At 40.4% G+C, this 21,201-nt stretch overlaps 1 protein-coding gene across 3 annotated transcripts; it reads left to right on the top strand.

The window, feature by feature from the left end:
* Nucleotides 1–841: 841 nt before the first annotated feature.
* Nucleotides 842–20,010, top strand: PLA2G12B (phospholipase A2 group XIIB). 3 transcript variants are annotated; one of them, XM_024986929.2, is made up of 4 exons: nt 842–1,321; nt 10,933–11,009; nt 14,569–14,734; nt 19,588–20,010. In XM_024986929.2, the coding sequence occupies exons 1-4, from the start codon at nt 1,111–1,113 to the stop codon at nt 19,707–19,709; spliced, it is 576 nt and encodes a 191-aa protein (XP_024842697.1). In that variant the 5' UTR covers nt 842–1,110; the 3' UTR covers nt 19,710–20,010. The 3 variants fall into 3 exon arrangements, with proteins under 3 accessions (XP_024842697.1, XP_005226553.1, XP_002698920.1); XM_005226496.5 differs by having other exon boundaries at nt 848–1,321; nt 10,933–11,021; nt 19,591–20,010; XM_002698874.6 differs by having other exon boundaries at nt 849–1,321; nt 10,933–11,021.
* The last annotated feature ends 1,191 nt before the right edge of the window (nt 20,011–21,201 follow it).

Raw genomic sequence — 21,201 nt, 5'->3', positions numbered from 1 at the left:
TGCTGTTCATATGAAATATTTTATAATGAGTACCATTACTGGAGTCTTTAGACAAATACATTTCTTATCTAAAATGAAGAAATTTAATTCACTATTTTCTGTGGAGATTTCCAGACTTTTGACAGAGAAGCAAAATGACTCATTTGATCCATAGTTATTATTTTTTGGCCTAGTGATTTCATGGATAAAATGTATTTCTTCACAGGACTAAAAGCAAAGTATAAACTGAAGATGACACCAAAACACTAGACGTCGGTCAACATTTTTAAAGCCTAAGGTTTCAAATAGTGTTTCTGATAAACTCTCTTTTAAGCAACTCAATGGAAGAATAACACTAACAGGGCTGAGTTCCCCCAGTTCCATCTCAATCTGTATACACCAGATGCAGCTGAGTGTAAATAAAAATACTGCTGTTAAATAAAGAGGCAAAAATGCCCCAGCAGTAGGTTGGCAATGATGAGGAGCTCTGTCAGATTAGAGCACAGAGTCTGAGAGCAAAGCAGGCACTGACACAGAAGGTGGGGTGCTGAATCTGAACCCCCATTCACAGACAGAGCAAACTCTGACAGTACCCAGACCACTGGTACAGATGACACTGTTGACTCACCATCATTGGGGGTTTCCTGAGTCTTTTATACATCTTCCCGTATCTCGCTAAACACCAACTGTAGGTGACTGGCTTGGGGTGTGGCCAGGTCCTTTGTGTCAAGAGGCTGGTCCTGGGGGACCAAACTTGCAACTGATCTGTAGGTTAACCAGCTTGTTTGGGGTAGAATTCCAATTGCACCACAACGTACGCCTCCAGAAGCTGGCTAACTTCTCTGCTCCAGGGCCGGGGAATCCACTGTGAAGTGTTCGCTCTCTCCCTAGCCGTCCCCCAGATAGGCCCTCCTACTGCCTAACCTTTACCCTTTCTAATTGCCCTGATCTCATCCTAACCTCCATAGCTGTGTTTAAAGTCCACCTCTGGGGAACACACAGATTGAGCGTTCCAGGTAATCCCTTTTCCAGTCCTGCCTGGCATCTGGCCGGTGGCCTGTGTACCTGGACTTCCTGGGACACTGGCTGGGGGAGTTTGAGGAGGGACCTCAGCACCCACCTGGCTACAGGATGACGTGGGCCATCAGCTTCTTGATTTTGTGGCTCAGCCTGGCTGGTGGCCTGGCTCAGAGTGACACCAGCCCTGACGAAGAGGAATCCTATTCAGACTGGGGCCTTCGGCACATCCGGGGCAGCTTTGAATCTGTCAACAGCTACTTCGATTCCTTTATGGAACTGCTGGGAGGGAAAAATGGAGTCTGTCAGTACAGGTGCCGATACGGTGAGTGCACGGTTCCTCTTCCTGTGAGACTGACGCTGGTGGACCTGTGAACAGCCTGAGCAGGGCCACAATCTGTCATGCACTTTTTCCCTGTTACCCACTTCTTAGAGGGTAGTTGCCAGATTCAGAAAATTAAAATGTAGAATGCCCAGTGAACTCTGAATTTCAAATAAACAACCAGTATTTGGTAAAATATTTGAGATATTTGGAACATGCTTATAATGACAAATTACTGATTGTTTATTTGAAATATATATTTCACTGCACTTCCTGTGTTTTATCTGGCAAACTTACTCCAAGGAGTTTTGCAATATTGTTCCCTGAGGCCATTTTAATGGGTTTGTTTTGAGGCAGATAGATACTTAGGAAAAGGTGGCAAGGGCAAGGAGGAAAATGAATAGGGGATGTCTTTGTGAGATGTTCCTAGGGCTGAAAACTGAAGCTGATCATTCAGGGAAAATTCTGCCAGAAAATTCTGAGCTTCCTCAGTCACTCTGGGCCTAGCTTGGAAATGGATTCTCCTCTCCCCCTAATCCAGTTCACACCTTCCTCCCAACTGTGTCAGTCTCTGATCACTTTGCCTAGCCCATCCTGCCCCCTACCCCACCCTGCACCGAGAGAGCTGTCCCTGCCTCGGTCAGCAATGGCAGGCCTTCCGTGAGCAGGATGGGCATCTGCCAGCCGCCTCTGCCCACAAGGGATCAGGCCCTGAGTGACCACACTGTCCCTCAGGCCTGGTCTTGGATGTGGAACTGAACGGGTAGGAACACTACCTCATCTGAGTTGTAAAGAGGGTACATGGGAAGCTGGGTGCAGGCCTAGCTGCAAAACAGCAGACCCTGAGGCCCGTTCTTGCTCTCCCCTTACACTGGAATTCAGTGTAATGGGAGCAGAAAGTGGGGCCCTGGACCTTACAGCTGGGAGGCAAGGGGTAACTTCCAAAGAAAATGTTTTTGAAACCACACACAGTCTCCTAATAGCATCCATTTCATTGTTTAGTTTATCAAATGTTTCAGCGTGGGATTAAGAGATGAAAATGGTGATCGAGCCTAGCAGGCAAACACTTGAGAAATATCCTCTCTAGACACAACAGATAAAACTCAGCTTGGAGAGAGACTCAAAAAAGCCACATACTTACTGGACTCAGCCAATGTCTCGCACTCCTTTCTTAACCCTGAGCAGGGGCAATCTCTTCTTATAAACTGGAAAGTGACTAAGAGACTGTGGTTAACACTCCAGAACCAAAATTTGTACAGAATAGAAGCCTTAACCTCAGAGGGAGACAGTGAAAAAAGGAAGCTGCAGCATCTCTGTGAAGATTCCATAGAGTAAACCTGCGCTAGATAGGGCCCACCTGGACGGCTAGCCACGTCTTTATCCAAGGTGTGTTGGACAAATGCAGAGGTGCCTTGGCACAGGGACCATGCTCACAGAGTTTGCATGGATGGGGCAGGAAAGGGTTAACTCCAGGTATTTAATAAACATAGGTGCTCCTTCCTAGAGGCAACACAAGACTTATTAAGTCTGTGGTTTAGCAAATAGATAACAGCAGGATTTTTTTCTTCTTCTTCTTTTCTCTTTCTTTAGAGAAACAAGACCCAAACCCTCTTGTCTAGTAAAATGGCATTAAAAGATTTCAGCAAAGTTTGGTTTCAAGTTTCCACCTGGGTCAGTCGATGCAGCAATCGCTGGCGGGGGTTGGGTGGGGTGGGAATAGTCAACAGAGAGATTACAGGGTCGCAAGTAACTCCAGTTACTCTGCAAAACGGAACCTGTCCAAAGAGGGACCTGAAAACCACATAGGAAAGAGGGGGTTAAGCCTTCTTACCTTTGCAATGCAGAGAGCCAAGAACCTGAAGGCTGCACCCAAACAGTACAGTCTCCTCAAGTGGACTGAGAACCAAGCAGGCCTTTGAACAAATAGCATCTAGTAACTGACTGTTCTTTTACAGTTTGCTTTGTGACACATTTCTTGGGCAAAACACTTTCTCCAAAGCACTGGCTCCCAAACTTGCCTGTGCTGCAAATCCCCTTAAGGGCTTGTTTAAAAAGACTGCTTCACCCCCACCCCTCAAATACTGGTTGGGTAGGTCTGGGGCGGGGCCAGAAAATCTGCATTTCTAAGAGTTCCCAGGTGATCCTGCTGCTGCTAGGGTCCTGGGATCATACTTTGAGGGAGAAAAAAAAAAAACTGCTTTAAAAACTGCATTTTTTTCCAGAAGGAACAATTTAGCAACAGTTAGTCTACAAGAAAAACTGCCATTTCATAGGTGCTTATCACTACTTAAAACAGTGGTTCCTACCTCACTCAGCACTTAGAATCACCTGGGCGGCTTTAAAAAACCCGTGCTGCCCAAATCAATTAAAAGGGAACCTCCTTAGGTTGGACCCAGACATCATTCTTTTTAATGTTTCCCAGGTGATTACAAATTGTGGCTACAGTAGACAACACTATTTAAGGGATCATTCTGGAAGCACTTCAGCTCATAGTTGTTCAGACAGGCAATTTGTGCTTGTATCCTGCTAGCTGTCAACACTATTTGCCACACTTCTTCCACCTACAGTTTGTTTTCATGTTAACACACAAAATCTGAATTTACCAAAGGATTGGGTTAAATATAGAGATCCATCACAAATCAAGAGCATACATGGTACGTACACCTGGTTTAAGGAGTCTGCACTAATGGGAACACCCTCTCCCACCGCAGGGATTCTGACTCAGTAGGGCTGTTCTAGGGACAGCACAAATGGTCCTTGAACCAGGCTTTGATGGAAAATCAAGGGTTTGATCTGAGGGTGGAGGTGCAGGACGTCTCATTGCTAGGGACCTTGGACAAGTTACCTAACTTTCTCAACCTTTGTTTCCTCATGTTTATATCTAATGTTAATAATATCTATCTTGCTAGATGGTTATAAGAATTAAAGACACTGTATATAAAGAAGTAGTGCTGTTAGAAAGTGAAAGTCACTCGGTTGTGTCCAACTCTTTGTGACCCCATGGACTGTAACAGCCCACCGGGCTCCTCTGTCCATGGGATTCTCCAGGCCAGAATACTGGAGTGGGTAGCCATTCCCTTCACCAGGGGATCTTCCCAACCCAGGGACTGTACCCCCGTCTCCTGCATTGCAGGCAGATTCTTTACATCTGAACCAAGCTACCAAATGGAGCATGGCAGGTACCAAACAAATTCTATAAATGTTTGAGAAAGATAGTCAACAAGTTAACTATGCAATCAGATTCTTCCGATTCTTTTTCCATACAAAATTAAAAAACACAGAAATCCCAGTGGCTGGAAAACACCCTCTCAGCTCCCGGAAGAAATCATCAAATGATGATTTAGACGTTCTGTGTCTTTATGAAGGTCTCTGGGGCAGAGTTTCTGTGTCTTGTATATCATGATTTAAGATATTCATGCACACTGTCACACTTGGATAAAAGGATAATTTTCTTCTTGGGTTAAGTTCTAGGAAAGCAGGTATCCTTAAACATCAGCGTTCTTATTTTCTAGAGAACTTTTCACCTGTTTGAAATTTTAGAGCAGAATTTTATGAACCTGTGAGTTTGTGTATTTTTCCAGGCAAAGAATTCACAGCCTTCATCAGATTCTTAGAGGATGTATAGCCCGAAAAAAGGAAAGAGCTACTGACTTAGAGGGCAAAGGTTGTTCTCAGGAAAAATGATGAACTGTCGAGGTTTGCCAGGATGGGGGGCTGGTGGTTCCTGGGACGAAGGACTTTAAATACTGAAACAGGGATTGTCCCAGACAAATCTCTGGGACAAGTCGCTCACTTGACCTCATACAGTAACTGAATCTGTTTTAGCGACTGGAATAGAGTTTACTGCTTCAGTTAAATTGCCACAGTTCTGTTTTGCCCCCTTGCTGTGTTCCTCATGCTGTGTTTGAGGGTTTCTGGCAGGAAGCAAAATGTGCACTTCAAATTCGGCACTCTGACCACTAGGTCGACCCCTAATGGAGCACAGAACTGCCTCCGCTGGAACCAGCTGCGTGGGGAGAAAGTACACACCCTCCCCGTGTGGCTTAACCCTTGACCTGGGTGATAAAACCCAGACATTTTTACTGTGACAGGGAGAAAAACTGGTTGGGCCCAGAAGATAGTGGACCTGTCTGCTGGTAGAACTCTCATTTTATGCCTAACTCCCTTGTTTGTCTTTTCAGTGTTCTGTGGTGTTTCACTTTAGTCAGATGTTTTAAATTTCCACAAGTCTATTGGTACTTCCTTTATATCTTCTGCATTTTTTGTCTTGCTTAAAGGACCATCCTCACATCAAGATCGAAACAGTTTTTGGCTCGTTTTTTCTGTGACAGCATCTGCGGCTAATATACATAATGAATGAGTGTTGTGGTGTTCTGAAAATAATTTTTATGAGCACTAAAATTTTAATTTCAAGTTTAATACGTCACAAAATATTATCCTTGTTTTGACTTTTCCCCCAACCATTTAAAAATATAAAAATTATTTTTATCTGGCAGGTTATACAAGAACAGGCTGGACTTGGACCAGCGTTCGCTAAGCTGACCCAGATCAGGTGGTCAGCCTCTCACTCCTATAAGTAGCCAAAACCCAAAAATAAACCTAATTTGTGACATCGTGCATAACTGATGCCTAGACTCGAAACATCAAACTGAAAAGACGCAACACAACTCAAATCTGCTCCAACTGTAACATGAGGATCTGGGACATACTTTCTGTCTGGACTCAAACCATCACCTTTTTTCTTAGAATTTTTATTTCAAACTTCATTCCTCAATAGACTTTCTGCAACTATCATGAAACATTAAATACAGTAAAAGTAACTGTCATCAACAGCAGGCCAGATAGGATGTGTCTATAATTGGTGACCCATTATCTTTCAAACTGGGAGTTTTATCTTCTGTGAGTTATTAAGTCCAAAAAAGGCAGAGGGTAACTCAGGAAACTGGACTGAGTCTGCTGCAAAAACCCTTGATCAGAAAAAGAGTTAAATTTCACCATCAAATTTAGACATTTGTTTGTTTACTGAAAACTTCCCCCTGATTTCTATAAACCTAGTATAAGTAGAACATTTGTAAAATAACAACCCAAAGAAGAAATAAAATCACCATAGTCTCACTTCCGAGAGATAATACACATTTAATTGTGTGATTATTTCCATATGTATAATTTGATTACTAGTATTATTTAATACACTTTACCCATTCCCCTCCTCCCAGTGCAACACACACACACGTTAGTAGAGTATCAATACTAAGTTATATTTCTCAAGGCCTTTGAAAAGTAATGGAAGAATCACTGGTGGGCTGGCAGACTCCATCAACGAGTACAGGACACTTCCATTACAAATAATAAGAAAGGCTGAGTGGGAATTAAATATTAAAACAAATACATATACACTCAAGCTAGAATGAAATAAAGGGAAACCTTCAAGTTCCTGAAATGAAGAGGAAACACAAAACCAAAGTGGTAGCAGGAGCTTATGCTGCTGTGGTCCTTGGAGGCGTCAGTCTGGAACATTATATACAGATTCCATGGGCTGAGGAATGTGCTTTAATGCTCATACAGAGAGAGGAGAAGAACTGTAAGATTTGGGAAGTTGGAATTGAACAGTTTGCAGAAAGTTTAGAGCCTGGGAAACTGTCTAGTCTGTTTAAAAGGGATTTGAAGTAGCAAAGAAGCTTTCTATCCACCTGGGAGTGGGGCCTGGAGGAAGAATAAATACCCACTAAAAAATCACTACCTGAAGCATATTCTATGTACAGATGAGGAATCTGAATCTCTTCAGTTGGCCTGGTGTGAATATCCCAAGCTGAGACATTAACAAATACCTGTGTGTCTCAATTATCCTCAGTCTCCTGGAGCCACAGCAAAAGCTACTAGGGACTACTCTACAGTATGTGACTCAGGGCACAGGAATTCTTTTAGAAAAACAAGCCCTTCTGAAAACAACTACATACCATTTGAAAAGATAATCCACCATGAGGGAGAGTCAGTGGACATTAAAAAATGAAAGGGCATCCCAAGGATTGGAGATAAAAAACCATAACATTTGAAATTATTAAAGATATAAAAGAAAGGATAGAAAATGTAATTAGAAAATAAAGAAAATGGATATGTAGATTTGAAAGATTTAAATAGAACTCACAGAAATAAAAATTATAGTCATCGGAAGAAAACAATTCAGTGGATGGGTTACATATCAGATAATCTAACAGCTAGTCAACCTACAGATAATTAGTAAAGTAGAAAATAAATTTGATGAAGCTAATAAAAATTCAGTACAGAGAGAAAAATAGGGAAAATATAAAAAAGAGATTAAGATACAAGAAGGACAGGATCAAAAAGATTCACCATTCAGTAGAAAGAGTCCCAGAAGGAGAAATTATAGAGAATGAAGAAACTTAAAAATTCAGACAAGGGCTGTGAATTCTCCAGAGGTGAAAGACCCAAAGCCTTCAGATTGTTCCAGATACATAGACCACTTACAGATACACTCTAGTGAAATTGTGAGGATTGAAGAAATTGGAACTTTTGTATATTTCTGGTGGAAATACAAAATAGTACAGCTGCTGAAAAAAGCAGGCTGATAGTTCCTCAAAAAGTTAAACAGAATTACTATATGACCCAGAAATTCCACTCCTTAGCTATATATACACAAAAGAACTGAAAACAGATATTCAAACCAACACTTGTTATACAGTTGATCATAGCAGCACTATTCACAAATAGCCAAAAAAATGGAAACAAACACCATGTCTATTAATGGTAGATGAATAAACAAACTGTAGTAGATCCAGAGAATGGAAGATTATTTATACATAGAAAGGAGTAAGTGCTGGTACATGCTACAACATGGATGAACATGAAAGATGGAGATTTTTCTAAAAATGGGTCTTGGGTTTCTTTCTGGGATAATAAAAATGTTCTAAAATTAGATTGTGGTGATGGTCTAACAGCTAAAACCCACTGAATTACATTAAATGAGGGAATGTATAATATGTGAATTTTATTTCAATAAAGCTGTTGTAGAAAAAGATGTAATGAAAAGAGATTCAAATCATAATGGCAACTGCAATAGTTAAGTATTGCTGAGAAACAAGTGACCCCCAAACTTAGCAGCTAAAATTAACAAACATTTATTGTATCACACAGGGTGAGGGATCTAGACGCTCTTCTGGGTAGTTCTGGCTCTGAGTTTCTAATAAGGGTTCTACTCACACTGCCTGTTGATACTACAGTCTCTGAAGATATGACCGAAGCTGGAGATCTCCTTCCAAACTCATGTGGCTGTTAGCAGGAGGCTTTAGTTCTTTGCCACATGGGCCTTTCCATGACAGAAGTTGTAGTCTTTTATAATGTAATTTTGGAAGCCACATACCTCCATTTCTGCCATATTCTGTTGGTCACACAGACCAACCATAGGACAGTACACACGGGTATAAATACACCAGGACAGGGATCACTGAGGGCTATCTTGAACCCCGTCTTATAAACATGTACCACAGTAACAAATACCCAAACAGACTATGGCAGAAACTGCTTATTGTCCCCATTTTTTCTACATTTATAAGCCCTCCTTCCAACTTCAAGCTGGGCTCATGGCTGCCTCCATTGAAAAAAAAAAAACTTCATTTCCTAGCCCACTTTTGCAAGTAGGTGTTGCCATATGATAACTCTTTGTGACCCCACAGACTGTAGCCTACCAGGCTTCTCCATCCATGGGATTTTCCAGGCAAGAGTACTGGAGTGGGTTGCCATTTTCTTCTCCAGGGGATCTTCTCGACCCAGGGATCGAACCTGGGTCTCCCTCATTGTAGGCAGATGCTTTCACCATCTGAGCCAGGGAACTCCAAAGGGAAGTAAGAGGAAGTGATGTGTGTAACATTCTGGAATGGATTTATTAAAGAGAGGGGCTCTGACCTTTTTACCTCCTTCTTCCATTCTGCTATTTGTAATATGGATGTGTTGGCTGAAGCACCATCTTGGATCATGAGACCCAGGGCTACATTCCAGGGCTAGTAGAGCAGAAGATTAGAAGTAGCCTCGGTTCCAGAAAAGGGCAGACATCATTCCAGCCTTCTGAGCCTTAATTTTTAGATCCTGATATTCTTAAAATATTCTGTTTAAGCATCTGAATAATATAGTTTGTAGGAGATATAATAAACATATGGAGTAAATTACAACACTCTGTTGAAAGATATAAAGAAAGATCTAAGTAAATGGAAAGCTATATTAGGCTCATGTCTGGAAATTTAGAATATTCTAAGAAATTCAGTTGTCTCCAAATTAATCTGTAAGTTCAATGTATTTTCAGTAAAAATCCTGATGATGTCTCTTGTAGAGTGTAATAAGTGGACTCTCAAATTCGTATGCAAGAGTAAATGTCCAAGAGTAATCAGACAATTTTTAAGAATAAAAGGAGGGAGAGCTTTAAAGCATAGACTTAGCGTCTAAAACTTAAAACAGAAAGATGGGGTATAAAGAGACTTCAACTATAACATTTAATTAAGCATAAAAAATATTTATAGCAAGTTTGGCAACATTGACATGCATTTTCTCTGTGTAGTGGGTACATAGGTATTTGTTTCTCTGACTTTAGTTTTGAAATAGTTCATAATACAAAATAGTTAAGAATAAAATACCTGATAGGAGAAAATTATAGAAGAGAAAGAAGAAATGCCCTGTGTCTCACTTGGAGGATTAATTCTTGGCTTATTTCCTCTGTCTTTGGCTATGTCTTGCATCTCCTATAAGATGCAGAGGAATGAGGGGAAAGAGCATGGGTTTCGGAGATAAATAGGAAAGCTGGATTTATATCCCAATTCCTCCCACTTTCTATATGACTCAGGCAAGTCACTAAATCTCTTAGTCCCATATTTCTTATCTGGATAATGGCATAGAAATACTCACTGCAGATGACTGTTCTGAGGTCATCTAAGGTCAAGGTTATCTTTATCTATAATGACTACCCTTGATACACTGACAAGGCTTCTCTGTATGTATTTGCAAGACTATAAAATAACCCAAAAGCCATGGAGGAGAAACCAAGCGATCCAAAGCTTTTCAGATAGTTTTGCCTTAGTTCTATGACACAAACAACTACAATATTGTACAGGCATGTTTTCTCTGTATTTTGGTAAATAATGCTTTGCCTACATTTATGGAATCTTGCAAAATTTCCTTCAAGTTATTCTAAAAATGTTTGTGGTATTATTTTAATTCTGATCCCTTAAGTGTATGATCAGGCGGTGGTCTTTGTGCATAGTATGTGGTCTTACAGTGGATAGAAGAATGAGAGGCCTCAAGTTTTAGTTTGGTTTTGCCATGGTGACCTTGAAGATAAGGTCACCCATGTAAGAAATGTTAGAATTGTTAGTAAATAAATGCTCATAAAACTCTTCAAGATTGGGAGAAAAATGCCAGTCTGGTCTGGAGATGATTATCTTTTTATGATATCATCACCGTCATCACCACCTAATTTAAGTCGGTGATGAGCTGTGACTTTTAAAGGAAAAGTTGAATATACTTTTAGACAATATTTATTTGATGAATGTTTCCAAATGCTTCATTTCTAAACACTTCTTCCTGCTTCTTTCCTCTCTTTCCCCTTCTAGGAAAGGCACCAATGCCCAGACCTGGCTACAAGCCTCAGGAGCCCAATGGCTGCAGCTCCTATTTCCTGGGTCTGAAGGTACCAGAAAGAGTATGTACACCACCATTGTTTTCTTAGTTGACTGGTTTTGACTAAGACTAATCTAAGAGGTCCCTCTGATGGAATTCATCACTTATGGAATATGGTTGAGCAATATAACTAGTATTTTAAACTGGATACAGAGAAAAGGAGATAGTTTTCAAAGAAAGCATCTGATTTCCTTTTCTCAGATGCAGCTGTCCCTCAGATTAGCCATTGGGTAGTGAACTTTGAAGTCACCAGTGCAAACATCAGCTGAGCCTTAGCGAACCAAGCATAACTTAATTTGAAATATATCAGACAAGTGTGACTTCTTTAAATTGGTGAGACTTTCTAGAGATGTACTGGAGCAAGCTGGTACTGACCAGTGAGGGCTGATTGCTGTATCCTCAGGACTTTTGCAAGTGGCTGACTTCATGTCTGAACTGTTAAATCAATTATGTTTGGAGTATTAGCATCATAGAAATCTACAGACACACACACACATATCGTCCCCTGCCAACCAGCTGCCGGCTAAAACATTTTTCATTTTGCAACTGACTATTTCTCAAACTATCACACACACACAGAAGTCGCTCAGTCGTGTCTGACTCTTTGCAACCCATGGATTGTAGCCCACCAGGCTCCTCGGTCCATGGGATTTTCCAGGCATGAATACTGGAATGGGTTGCCATTTCCTTCTCTCAAACTATCAGCTTCCTCTAAAAACAAGTAATAATTATTTAAAGACCTCTCAGAAACCCTTTTACATTTTTCACTTTAGAAAAGAAGCTTCATGTAAAAAATTGGTAGAAGGATTTCATATCTTGTTTTGGATTCTAAGCTGGTCCTACTCTTGTGTGTTCTTGCCCCGAGTGTTCACAGTTATCAGAACCAGTGTGTTTTCCTTTGTGGAAGCTCTCAATGACCTTTTATATATTCCACAGACACAGAGTCTGCCTGGTTGATCGTGTGGATTTAATCTGCAGCTTGTACAGCTGGTGGGAAGGTTTTGGGTCTTCTTCCTTAGCCACACTGCCTCTGGGTTTCAATTGTGGTTTGATTTCCACCTCTACATGTGGGTCATCCACTGGGGTTTGCTCCTGAGGCTGCCCTGGAGGACTTGGGTCTGCCCCTGTGAGGGCCAGGTGTGGAGGTGGTGCAGCTGGTTGGGTTGCAGGGGTTCTGGCAGCTCCAGGTCCTCAGGGGAGTTGGAGGCTAGGGCAGCAGGAAATATAGTGCTCCAGAAGGGTATGGCAACCAATATTCTTGGCTGGAGATCCCCCTCCCTGACAGAGAAGCCTGGCAGGCCACAGTCTACAGGGTCGCAAAGAGTCAGACACAACCAAAGTGACCCTGTGCGCACAGACGCAAGACTCTTTTTTCCTGTGGCAGCTCTGCCCCACTGACAGTTGAGGATGAAAGTGGTGCAGCTGCTTGGCTTGTGGGGACCCTGGCGGTGCCAAGTGTGCAAGGACACGGACTGCCTCTGCTGCAGGAGTTGAGGCCCTATCAGAATCTTTTTTCGAGCCTCTTGTTGCTGGCATCAGAAGGCCTCTTTGGCCAGACTTTCTCCGTAGCACTGCCTGTTCAGGGACTTAGAGGGCTCCCTTGCCTGGGGTCCTTCTCTGTTGTGCAGTGCATCAGGCACATAGAGGGGCATCCCTGGCTGGGGTCCTACTCTGTAGTTCTGTGCATCAGTCACTTAAAGGAGCACCCTGGGTAGGGTCCTACTCTGTCGTTCAGTGCATCAAGCGTTTGATGGGCCAGCCTCTTTGTTCAGCTACCGATGCTGGTGTGTGGGGAGAAGCTATGGTGATGGCGCCACCCCCTCCGCATGACTCAGCAGTATCGCCTTGCTTCCATGGCTGCCTGGCTTTCCTCCACAGGCATTTCCCAGCACAGTCTCCTTCCTCACATCCGCCCCCCACCCGCTACCCTCATCTGTCTCTCCGAGGTCAACAGCGGCCCTCGCCTGGTATTGCTCCACAATCTCTAAACTCCAGCTCCCAGCTGTTACGCCTTCCAGGGTACCAGCATCCCTGTCTGTGGTATGTACGGCTTGCTGCAAGGACTGTCTGATTCTCATCCCCTTTAGGCTGCCACAGATCAGTTGTTTCACTCTAAGCCTTAAATGTTTCTCCTATGACTCAGGCAATTGCCCTGATGTGGGGATTGGATCCCTGCTTCAGTTCCCCCATTGGCCAAGGGCAGGTCAGTCCTACCAACTTTTCCCCCTAGTTCCTTCGTCCTACGGATTTTTGCGTGGTTCTATATATTCTTTTCCACTGGTCAGGTACTCCTGTCTGCTCTCAGCTGGTGTTCTGCATGCATCTCTGTGTCTGAAGGTGTGTTCCTGATGTAATCGTGGAGAGAGATGTACTCCACGTCCACCTACTCCTTCACCATCTCGTTCTCCTCTGATTACTTCTCTTTAATCACTTATTGTACCATGTCCCTTCCCTCTTCAAGTGCATGCAAGCTAAGTTGCTTCCGTCATGTCTGATTCTTTGTGACACTATGGACTGTAGCCCACCAGGCTTCTCTGTTTATGGGATTCTCCAGGCAAGAATACACGAATGGGTTGCCATGACCTCTTCCAAGGGATCTTCCCAACCCAGGGATGGAACCTACATCTTTTATGTCTCTGGCATTGGCGGGCAGGTTCTTTACCATTATGCCATCTGGGAAGCCCAATCAAATCTAACTTGTTACTTTGGAAGTCAAGGCCAGCTATCAACTTGTCTTTCTCCCTAATTAAAAAGTACATATAATAAAAAATATATATCACACTGATAAGACCCTTGAATGACTAAACTAACTGGTTGATTTGCTTATGTATGATTTGCTTATTACTTCCTTTCTTTACTTGTTATATCTTAAGTATACCATCATCTAATAATCCTCTACAAAAGTTCCCATTTGATATCTCTGTGTGTGGAAGTCTATGAACTTAGTTTATGACAGATTTATAATTGCTTATAGGATACTTTATAAATGTGTATGTATATATATATGTTAGATGTTGTTTGATCGTAGTCCCCTTGTGGTCAGGAACTGTGTTCTATACCCTACTCTGTTCCCCAACACATTACAAACAGATACACACACTTAAAACAGCGCTGCATGGAATGGGTCCCTGCAAAATCCTGGTGACCTCTTTGTAAACTAAGGCTTAACTTTTCATACTTCTGAGCCTTGGAATCTTTGGTTAAAAAAAAAAAATCTCACAAAGTAAAGGTTTTAGTTGAATTTGAAAGTACTGAAGCTCTGCCCTCTTGCACTCACTTTCTGATTTTCTATTTTTAGCTCCCTAATGGCCTGTGAATTTGAAAACTACTAAAATCTAAAAGAAAAAGTAGAAAAAGGGGCCATTCAAAGTTATTAAACTTATGACTAGATCATGATCAAAACTTAGCATGCTGTGACTGTCCACTTGATGTATTCTTTCCAGTCATCTGGTGCTTCTGATCTGAATCTGTAACAGGAATTTGAGAACAAGGTAGGGAAGGTTGCCTAAGGTCCTTGGTCTAAACGTGGCATTTTCTTCCTTCTCTTTTCTTCCTTCACTTTTCTCCAGATGGACTTGGGCATTCCAGCAATGACCAAGTGCTGCAACCAGCTGGACGTCTGTTACGACACTTGTGGTGCCAACAAGTATCGCTGTGATGCAAAATTCCGATGGTGTCTCCACTCTATCTGCTCTGACCTTAAACGGAGTTTGGGCTTTGTCTCCAATGTGGAAGGTAGGTATCTTAAGTGCATTGACCTGTGAGCGGAGAGTTTGGTGCCTATTTTCACACAGAAATGTAATCAGAGCCCCTTTACTCAAAGAGACCATCAGAGTTCACTGATCTTTCTTTATAGAACTCTGTGACCAATGAAGCAAGGGGGAAGGGAGACTCTGGGCAATCCTTCACTAAAGTTCTTGCTATCCTGCCCAGGAGCTGCTGGCGCCACTCCTGATGGACAGGGCCACACCAAAGCCTTCCCAGAAGATAAAAATCTATCCTCTAAGACCAGAGCAAGAGTAGCCCAACTGGCTTTCATTATCCATTCCACTGTTAAATAATTTTCCATATCAGGAATTATTCTGTATAGGTGTATGGGGTTGGGTTGAAGCTTTTTTTTATTGTTGTTCTCAGTAAGAGAAAGAATTTTTAAAAACCTATCTTCTTCTTGTGTAAAGTTCTCTATATCCTTGAGGATAATTATTTTAAAACGACTGCTTAGCTGCCTAACTTCTAGCAGTGATTCTATAATTTCTTTTTCCTAATTTATCTTAGGAAAATTGTAATTCTTTAGTTTCTGAAGCCTGAACAATATATCCAAGTTATTACTGTTACATACTTTTAGATGGTAAAGTTTGAAATTCAGGCTTATGAAGAGCTGGCTTTATGCTACTGGGAAAGTCAGCCGCAGGAAGAATCTTGGCTCCTGTTATAGACCAATGTCTAGAATGTTGTTCTAATGTGCATAGACTTGAAAATATGAATAATTAATGAGGCTCTGTAAATGGGAGTATCCTTCTATCTGAACCTATAAAAGGTGAAAAATGCCTTCTGCTAATCTAGGGTCAGGTCAAGTTACTCCCCACAATAAATTTTAGAACAATTTCATCACTCCACAAAGAAATCCCAGAGCCATTAGCAGTCTCACCACAATGTTCCCCTGTCTAGTGCTAGGCAACCATTAGTCTTCTGTCTCTATAAATTTGCTATTCTAGACAATTCATATAAATGGAATTACAAATATGTGGTCTTCTGTGACTGGATTCTTTCATTTGGTAAGGTTTATCCATATTGTAGTGTGCATCAGTATTTCATTCCTTTTTAATTGCTGAATAATATTCCATTATATGGATAAAACAAGTTTTTTTTTTTTTTTTTTTTTTCATCAATTGATGGACATTTGCGTTGTCTCCACTTTGGACTATTATGAATAATTCTGGTATGAACATTTATTTACAAGTATTTGTGGCAACATGTTTTCAGTTGTCTTGGATATATATCTAGGAGGGGAATTTCTAGGTTATTTGGTAAGTTTGTGACAAATTGATTTCCAAAATAGCTACCCCATTTCACATTCCCACCAGCAATATATTAAGGCTCCAATTTCTCCACATCCTTGCCAACACCTGTTATTACCTGTCTATTTTATTATAGACCCTATTGGGTGTGAAGTTATATCTCATTGTGGTTTTGATTTACATTTCCCTGTGGGCTAATGATATTGAGCATCTTTTCATGTGCTTATTAGCCATTAAATAATTGCTTTGGAGAAATGTCTATTCATTTGCCCCCCTTAAAATTGGGCTCTCTTTTTATTACTGAGTCATAAGACTTTTTTATATATTCTGGATGTAAATCTTTTAACAGATGTATGACTTGCAAATGCTTTCTCTCATTTTATGGGTTGACTTTTAACTTTCCTGATGATATAATTTGTAGTGCAGAAGTTTTACATTTTGCTTAAGTCCGTTTTTATCTTTTAAATTTCTTGATGTCTTTCTTGATGTCTTTTGACGTCATATGTAAAAGGGCTTTGCTGAACTCAAAGTCACTATGTTTTCTTCTAAAAGTTTTGTTTTAGCTCATATATTTAGATCTATGATCCATTTTAGTTAATTTTTCTGTATGGTGCAAGAAAGAGATCCAGCTTCCTTCTTTTGTATATAGATATACACCATTTGTTAAATAAAAGACTATTCTTTTCCACCACTTGTTCCTGCACCATTTGTTGAAAGAGACTATTCTTTCCCACATGAAATTGTTTTTGTACCCTTGTCAAAAAAATCAGTTTGTCATAATTGCAGTGTTTATTTCGAGACTTTCAATTCAATTCTATTCTATTGATCTATGCCAGTCCCACACTGTTTTTATTACTGTAATTTTGTAGTAAAATCTGAAATCAAGAAGTGTCCTTCAACCTTGTCTTCTTCAAGATTTTTTCAGATATTCTGTATCTCTTTCATTTCCACATGAATTTTAGGTTCAATTTGTCAGTTAGGTGAAATTTTGATAAGACTTCTGTTGGCTCTGTAGATCCATTTGAGGAATATTGCCATCTTAAAATTATGTTTTCTGACCACTGAACATGGATGTATTTCCACTTATTTGGGTCTATTTTAATTTTTTAGAAAACTTTTTATTTTATTTTGGAGTATTATTGATTAACAATGTTGTGCTAGTTTCAAGTGTACAACAAAGTGATTCAGTTATACATATACATTTATCTTTCTTTTCAAATTATTTTCCCAATCAGGTTGTTACAAAATATTGAGCAGAGTTCCCTGTTGGTACCTGAGTGACAGGAGGTCCTTGTTGGTTATCCACTTTAAATATGGCAGTGTGGACATGTCAATCCCAAACTCCCTAACTACCCCTCCTAGCAGTTCTATTAATAAGAGGAAAGTTCATAGCAATAAACTTCAACATCAAGAAATAAGAAAGATCTCACATCAACAACCTAACTTTACACCCCAAAGAACTCGTAAGAGAAAAGCAAATGAAGTCCAAAGATTGTAGAAGGAAGGAAGGAAGAAAAATCAGAGTGGAAATAAATGAAATGAAGACTAAAAGGACAATAGAAAAGATCAATTAAACTAGGAGGTTTTCTTTAAAAAGACAAAACAGACAAAACTTTAGCTACATTTGCCAAGAAAAAAAAGAGGATGAAAATAAAATCAGAAATAAAAGAGAAAACATTAAAACTAATATCACAGAAATATAAAGGACCATGAGAATCTACTATGAAAAATTACACACCAACAAGTTAGACAACCTAGAAGAAACAGATGAATTTCTCAAAACAAACAATCTATCAGGAATGAATCATGGGGAAATAGAAAAATTTGAACAGAACTGTTACTAGTAAGGAGAATGAATCAGTAATCAAAAATCTCCCAACAAACAAAAAATTTAGGATCAGATGGTTTCACTTTTTTTTCAAAGGTGGAAAATTTCTATACATGTTAATTTAATTAGAGATAAATTTTACATGAAGTTAACAAAAACATCAAATTTCAAAAAAATTATTAATAAGCATTATTTCTTAAGAGAAGTCATTGAAATTTATAAAAAATATTATTAAAAGACATGAAAAACTTGCATCGTTATTTCGAAATTGATGCTTCAAATTTAGCCAAGAACATTATTCTCTACCATTTCTTTTCTCATCTCTGATTTCTGTTGTTGTATCTGTTCCATGTGATACAGAAAGTGTCTAACCCAAAAGATCTGGGTTATTAAAACTCTGCACATTCCCAAGAAATGGCTATTTTCTAGCCATGTTAGCTGATGACTAGCCCTTCATCAGCTCTGGGGAAGTGAACTCTTAGAAAATTCTGACTGATGAGATGTTGTGGATGCCCAAGATCTTGAGCCACACTATACCAGTTGGTCTAGATGGCTTATACAATCATGTATTTTATGGTGAATAACCTGCTTTCCTTCTGGGGGTCTGGGAGTACCAGTGACTGAAATCAGTCACATAAGCACCATATGCCTATGTAACTGATGCCCAATAAAATCCCTGGACTCTAGATTCAGGTGAGGTTCCTGTTTGGATAGCTTCACTTTTAAAGTGGCTTCAACATTCAAAGAAAAATTAATCAGCTATTTAAGCGGCTTCAACATTTAAAGAAGAATTAATACCAATCTTTCTCTCCTCTGTCTATGGGATACTCCAGGCAAGAATACTAGAGTGGGTAGCCATTCACTTCTCCAGGGAATCTTTCCAACCCAAGGATGAACCTGGGTCTCTCTCATTGCAGGCAGATTCTTTACCATCCAAGCCATCAGGGAAGCCCCCTCAGTCTTTCAAAAAGTTGAAGACAGGACTTCCCTGGTGGTTCAGTGGTTAAGACTCTGTGCTCCCAATGCAGGGAGCCCAGGTTTGATTCCTGGTCAAGGGAACTAGACTCCACATGCTCCAACTAAGAGCCCATAAGCTGCAACTAAAGATCCTGGATGTGGCAGTGAAGACTCTGCAAGCTGCAACTAAGACTGGGAACAGTCAAACTGGAAAAAAAAAAAAAAAGATTGAAGAGGAGGGAAAACTTCCAAACAAGTCTTATGAGGCCAGCCTTACCTATGCCAAAACCAGATAAGAACACCATACGCACACACACAAATTTACAGGCCAGTATCCCTGATGAATACAGATGCACAAATCTTTCACAAAATATTAGTAACTAGGTAATAAATAACTAGGTTATTTATCCCACACTTGAATAGGGAAAGCTATAGGAAACATAGCAATGTTATTTGAGTCCTCTGGAAAAAAAATGTAATTTTCCATGGAGTGAGCATAGTGATGTGGGAGATTCTGATTGCTAGTCATGGTTTTGACCTGGAGGCCCCATAAAAGGAGAGCATCTCAAAGTGTGTTCTGCTTTATTAGATTGGCTAGAAGCTTCTCTGAAAAAGCTTCTCATAAATCTTTTTTTTTTCCTTTTAATTCTGTATTTGGGTCACTGCTTCTAACTTTCCTCTGGGTATCATGTTATCCTTGGAAATACACTGCCTCTTCAAAATTACTCAACTACTTGCAGTAGTCTTGTATATTAACCCTTATATTTCTCTTAATCTTTTTCAAGTAGCCTGTGATTCCCTGGCTGATACTGTGTTCAACACTGTATGGACTTTGGGCTGCCGGCCCTTTATGAACAGTCAGCGGGCAGCCTGCATCTGTGCAGAAGAGGAGAAAGACGAGTTGTGAGGAAGAGGTGATTCCTTCCCCATTTTGAGTGACGCCACTCAAAGCTGTCGGTCTGGGAGATGCTAGTATGGCAGATGTACCTCATCCTTTTTCCCAAAAGTTTGGATACCGCAAAGCACAGAAAGGAACACTATTTTACAGCTGAAAGTGAGTCTTGACCTTTGAAAAGGAGGATTGGAAAAAAGACAGAGTGATTTGAAAACTACTCTTCACTTTAACACCAATCTCCCCAACCAGGACATATTTGCCTGGAAATTCAGTGCTTACTTTGAAGACTAAAATAAAGACTAAAATACTGGAATTCTTGGAATTGATAATTATATTAATAAGTGAAATTTTGGAGAGTCCAACCATTCGAGAGGCAATGACTTTCCTCTGGTCCATGTTTCAGTTGCTAATAAGCATCTCACATATTATATAGATTTTAGAAAATTTGAAAAGAGATGAATGAATTCCACTATCACCAACGAGCTTCCATTTCACTTAGAAGAGAACAGAACCCAACCTGGTAAGTTCCTCCAGCGACAACAATTACAATCACTGGTGCTGAAGAGTTAAGAACAAGACAAGGTCAGAGACTTACTTGATTAAAGCCTGTGGAGGTGCAGGTCAGACAGAGTGGGGTCTCTGGGGTTCCATTTTTTTCCTTCATTGAACTAGTCCTGTTGAAATTCCCAATTACTAAGCGGTGTTAGTGTCATGTTAAGATCTGAGAAGCATTTGGTAAAAACTGCTACTGAAGACAGCTAGGAAAAGTCCGTAGAAACTGAAGGGAGCGAGAAACAGTCCTGATTGCAGATTAGAATCACTTGATGAGTATTAAAAACACTGGTTCTCAGCACCGATTGTAGATTAGAATCACCTGAGGAGTATTAAAACCCTAAAGAACCTCTGGGGGCTGGTGCCTACATATTGGTATTTTAGAAACACTCCCCAATGACTCTGATGCACTGTGAGGCCTGAGGACCACTGAAGTCAGGGACTGACAAAGGTCTGGGCCATATCAGGCTTAGCGCCTGTTTGGGTAAAGTTCCAGCTGTTCCTGTGCTAGGACAGCCGAGCTGAGTAGTTGTGGCAGGGCCTGTATGAGCCAGGAAGCCTAAACTAGTTACCTTCAGCCCTTTACAGAAAAAGTTTGCCAACCCCTGATTTAGATTATTTTCTCCTTTTTCTTCCTTTTGTTCATGTTACTGGTTCCAATACAAATTGTTGGTTGCAGCCTTTTCTAAAAGGAAAAGTTAGAAAAACTGGTTTCTGATCTTCTGTAAAGCCATAAAATGAACGGGCATATTTAGCAAGTGGATTTAACTGCGGATAACATTTATCTCTGTGGTTTAGGATATTTACTTCAATAAAACTTATTAAGCACCTACAAAATAGAGAATGGTGTAGCTTTATAGCTTTTTCTGTTGTCAGTCTGAGGGCACAGAATGCCAAATAACAGGGCATATGTTACCATATTTTAATTTTGTCTACTGTTCAGTCACTGAAC

The sequence above is a fragment of the Bos taurus genome, chromosome 28 (genome assembly GCF_002263795.3).
Source record: "Bos taurus isolate L1 Dominette 01449 registration number 42190680 breed Hereford chromosome 28, ARS-UCD2.0, whole genome shotgun sequence".
Lineage (NCBI taxonomy): Eukaryota > Metazoa > Chordata > Mammalia > Artiodactyla > Bovidae > Bos > Bos taurus.
Note: the sequence above shows the minus strand (reverse complement) of the source record. Positions and strands in the feature narration are given on the sequence as shown.

What these genes read in the sequence shown, in the direction of transcription:
- PLA2G12B (XM_002698874.6), top strand. Translation starts at nt 1,111, where the DNA reads ATGACGTGGGCCATCAGCTTCTTGATTTTGTGGCTCAGCCTGGCTGGT. An exon ending in TCAGTACAGGTGCCGATACG is followed by an intron (nt 1,322 to 10,932) that starts GTGAGTGCACGG and finishes TTCCCCTTCTAG; the next exon opens with GAAAGGCACCAATGCCCAGA. An exon ending in GTCTGAAGGTACCAGAAAGA is followed by an intron (nt 11,022 to 14,568) that starts GTATGTACACCA and finishes ACTTTTCTCCAG; the next exon opens with ATGGACTTGGGCATTCCAGC.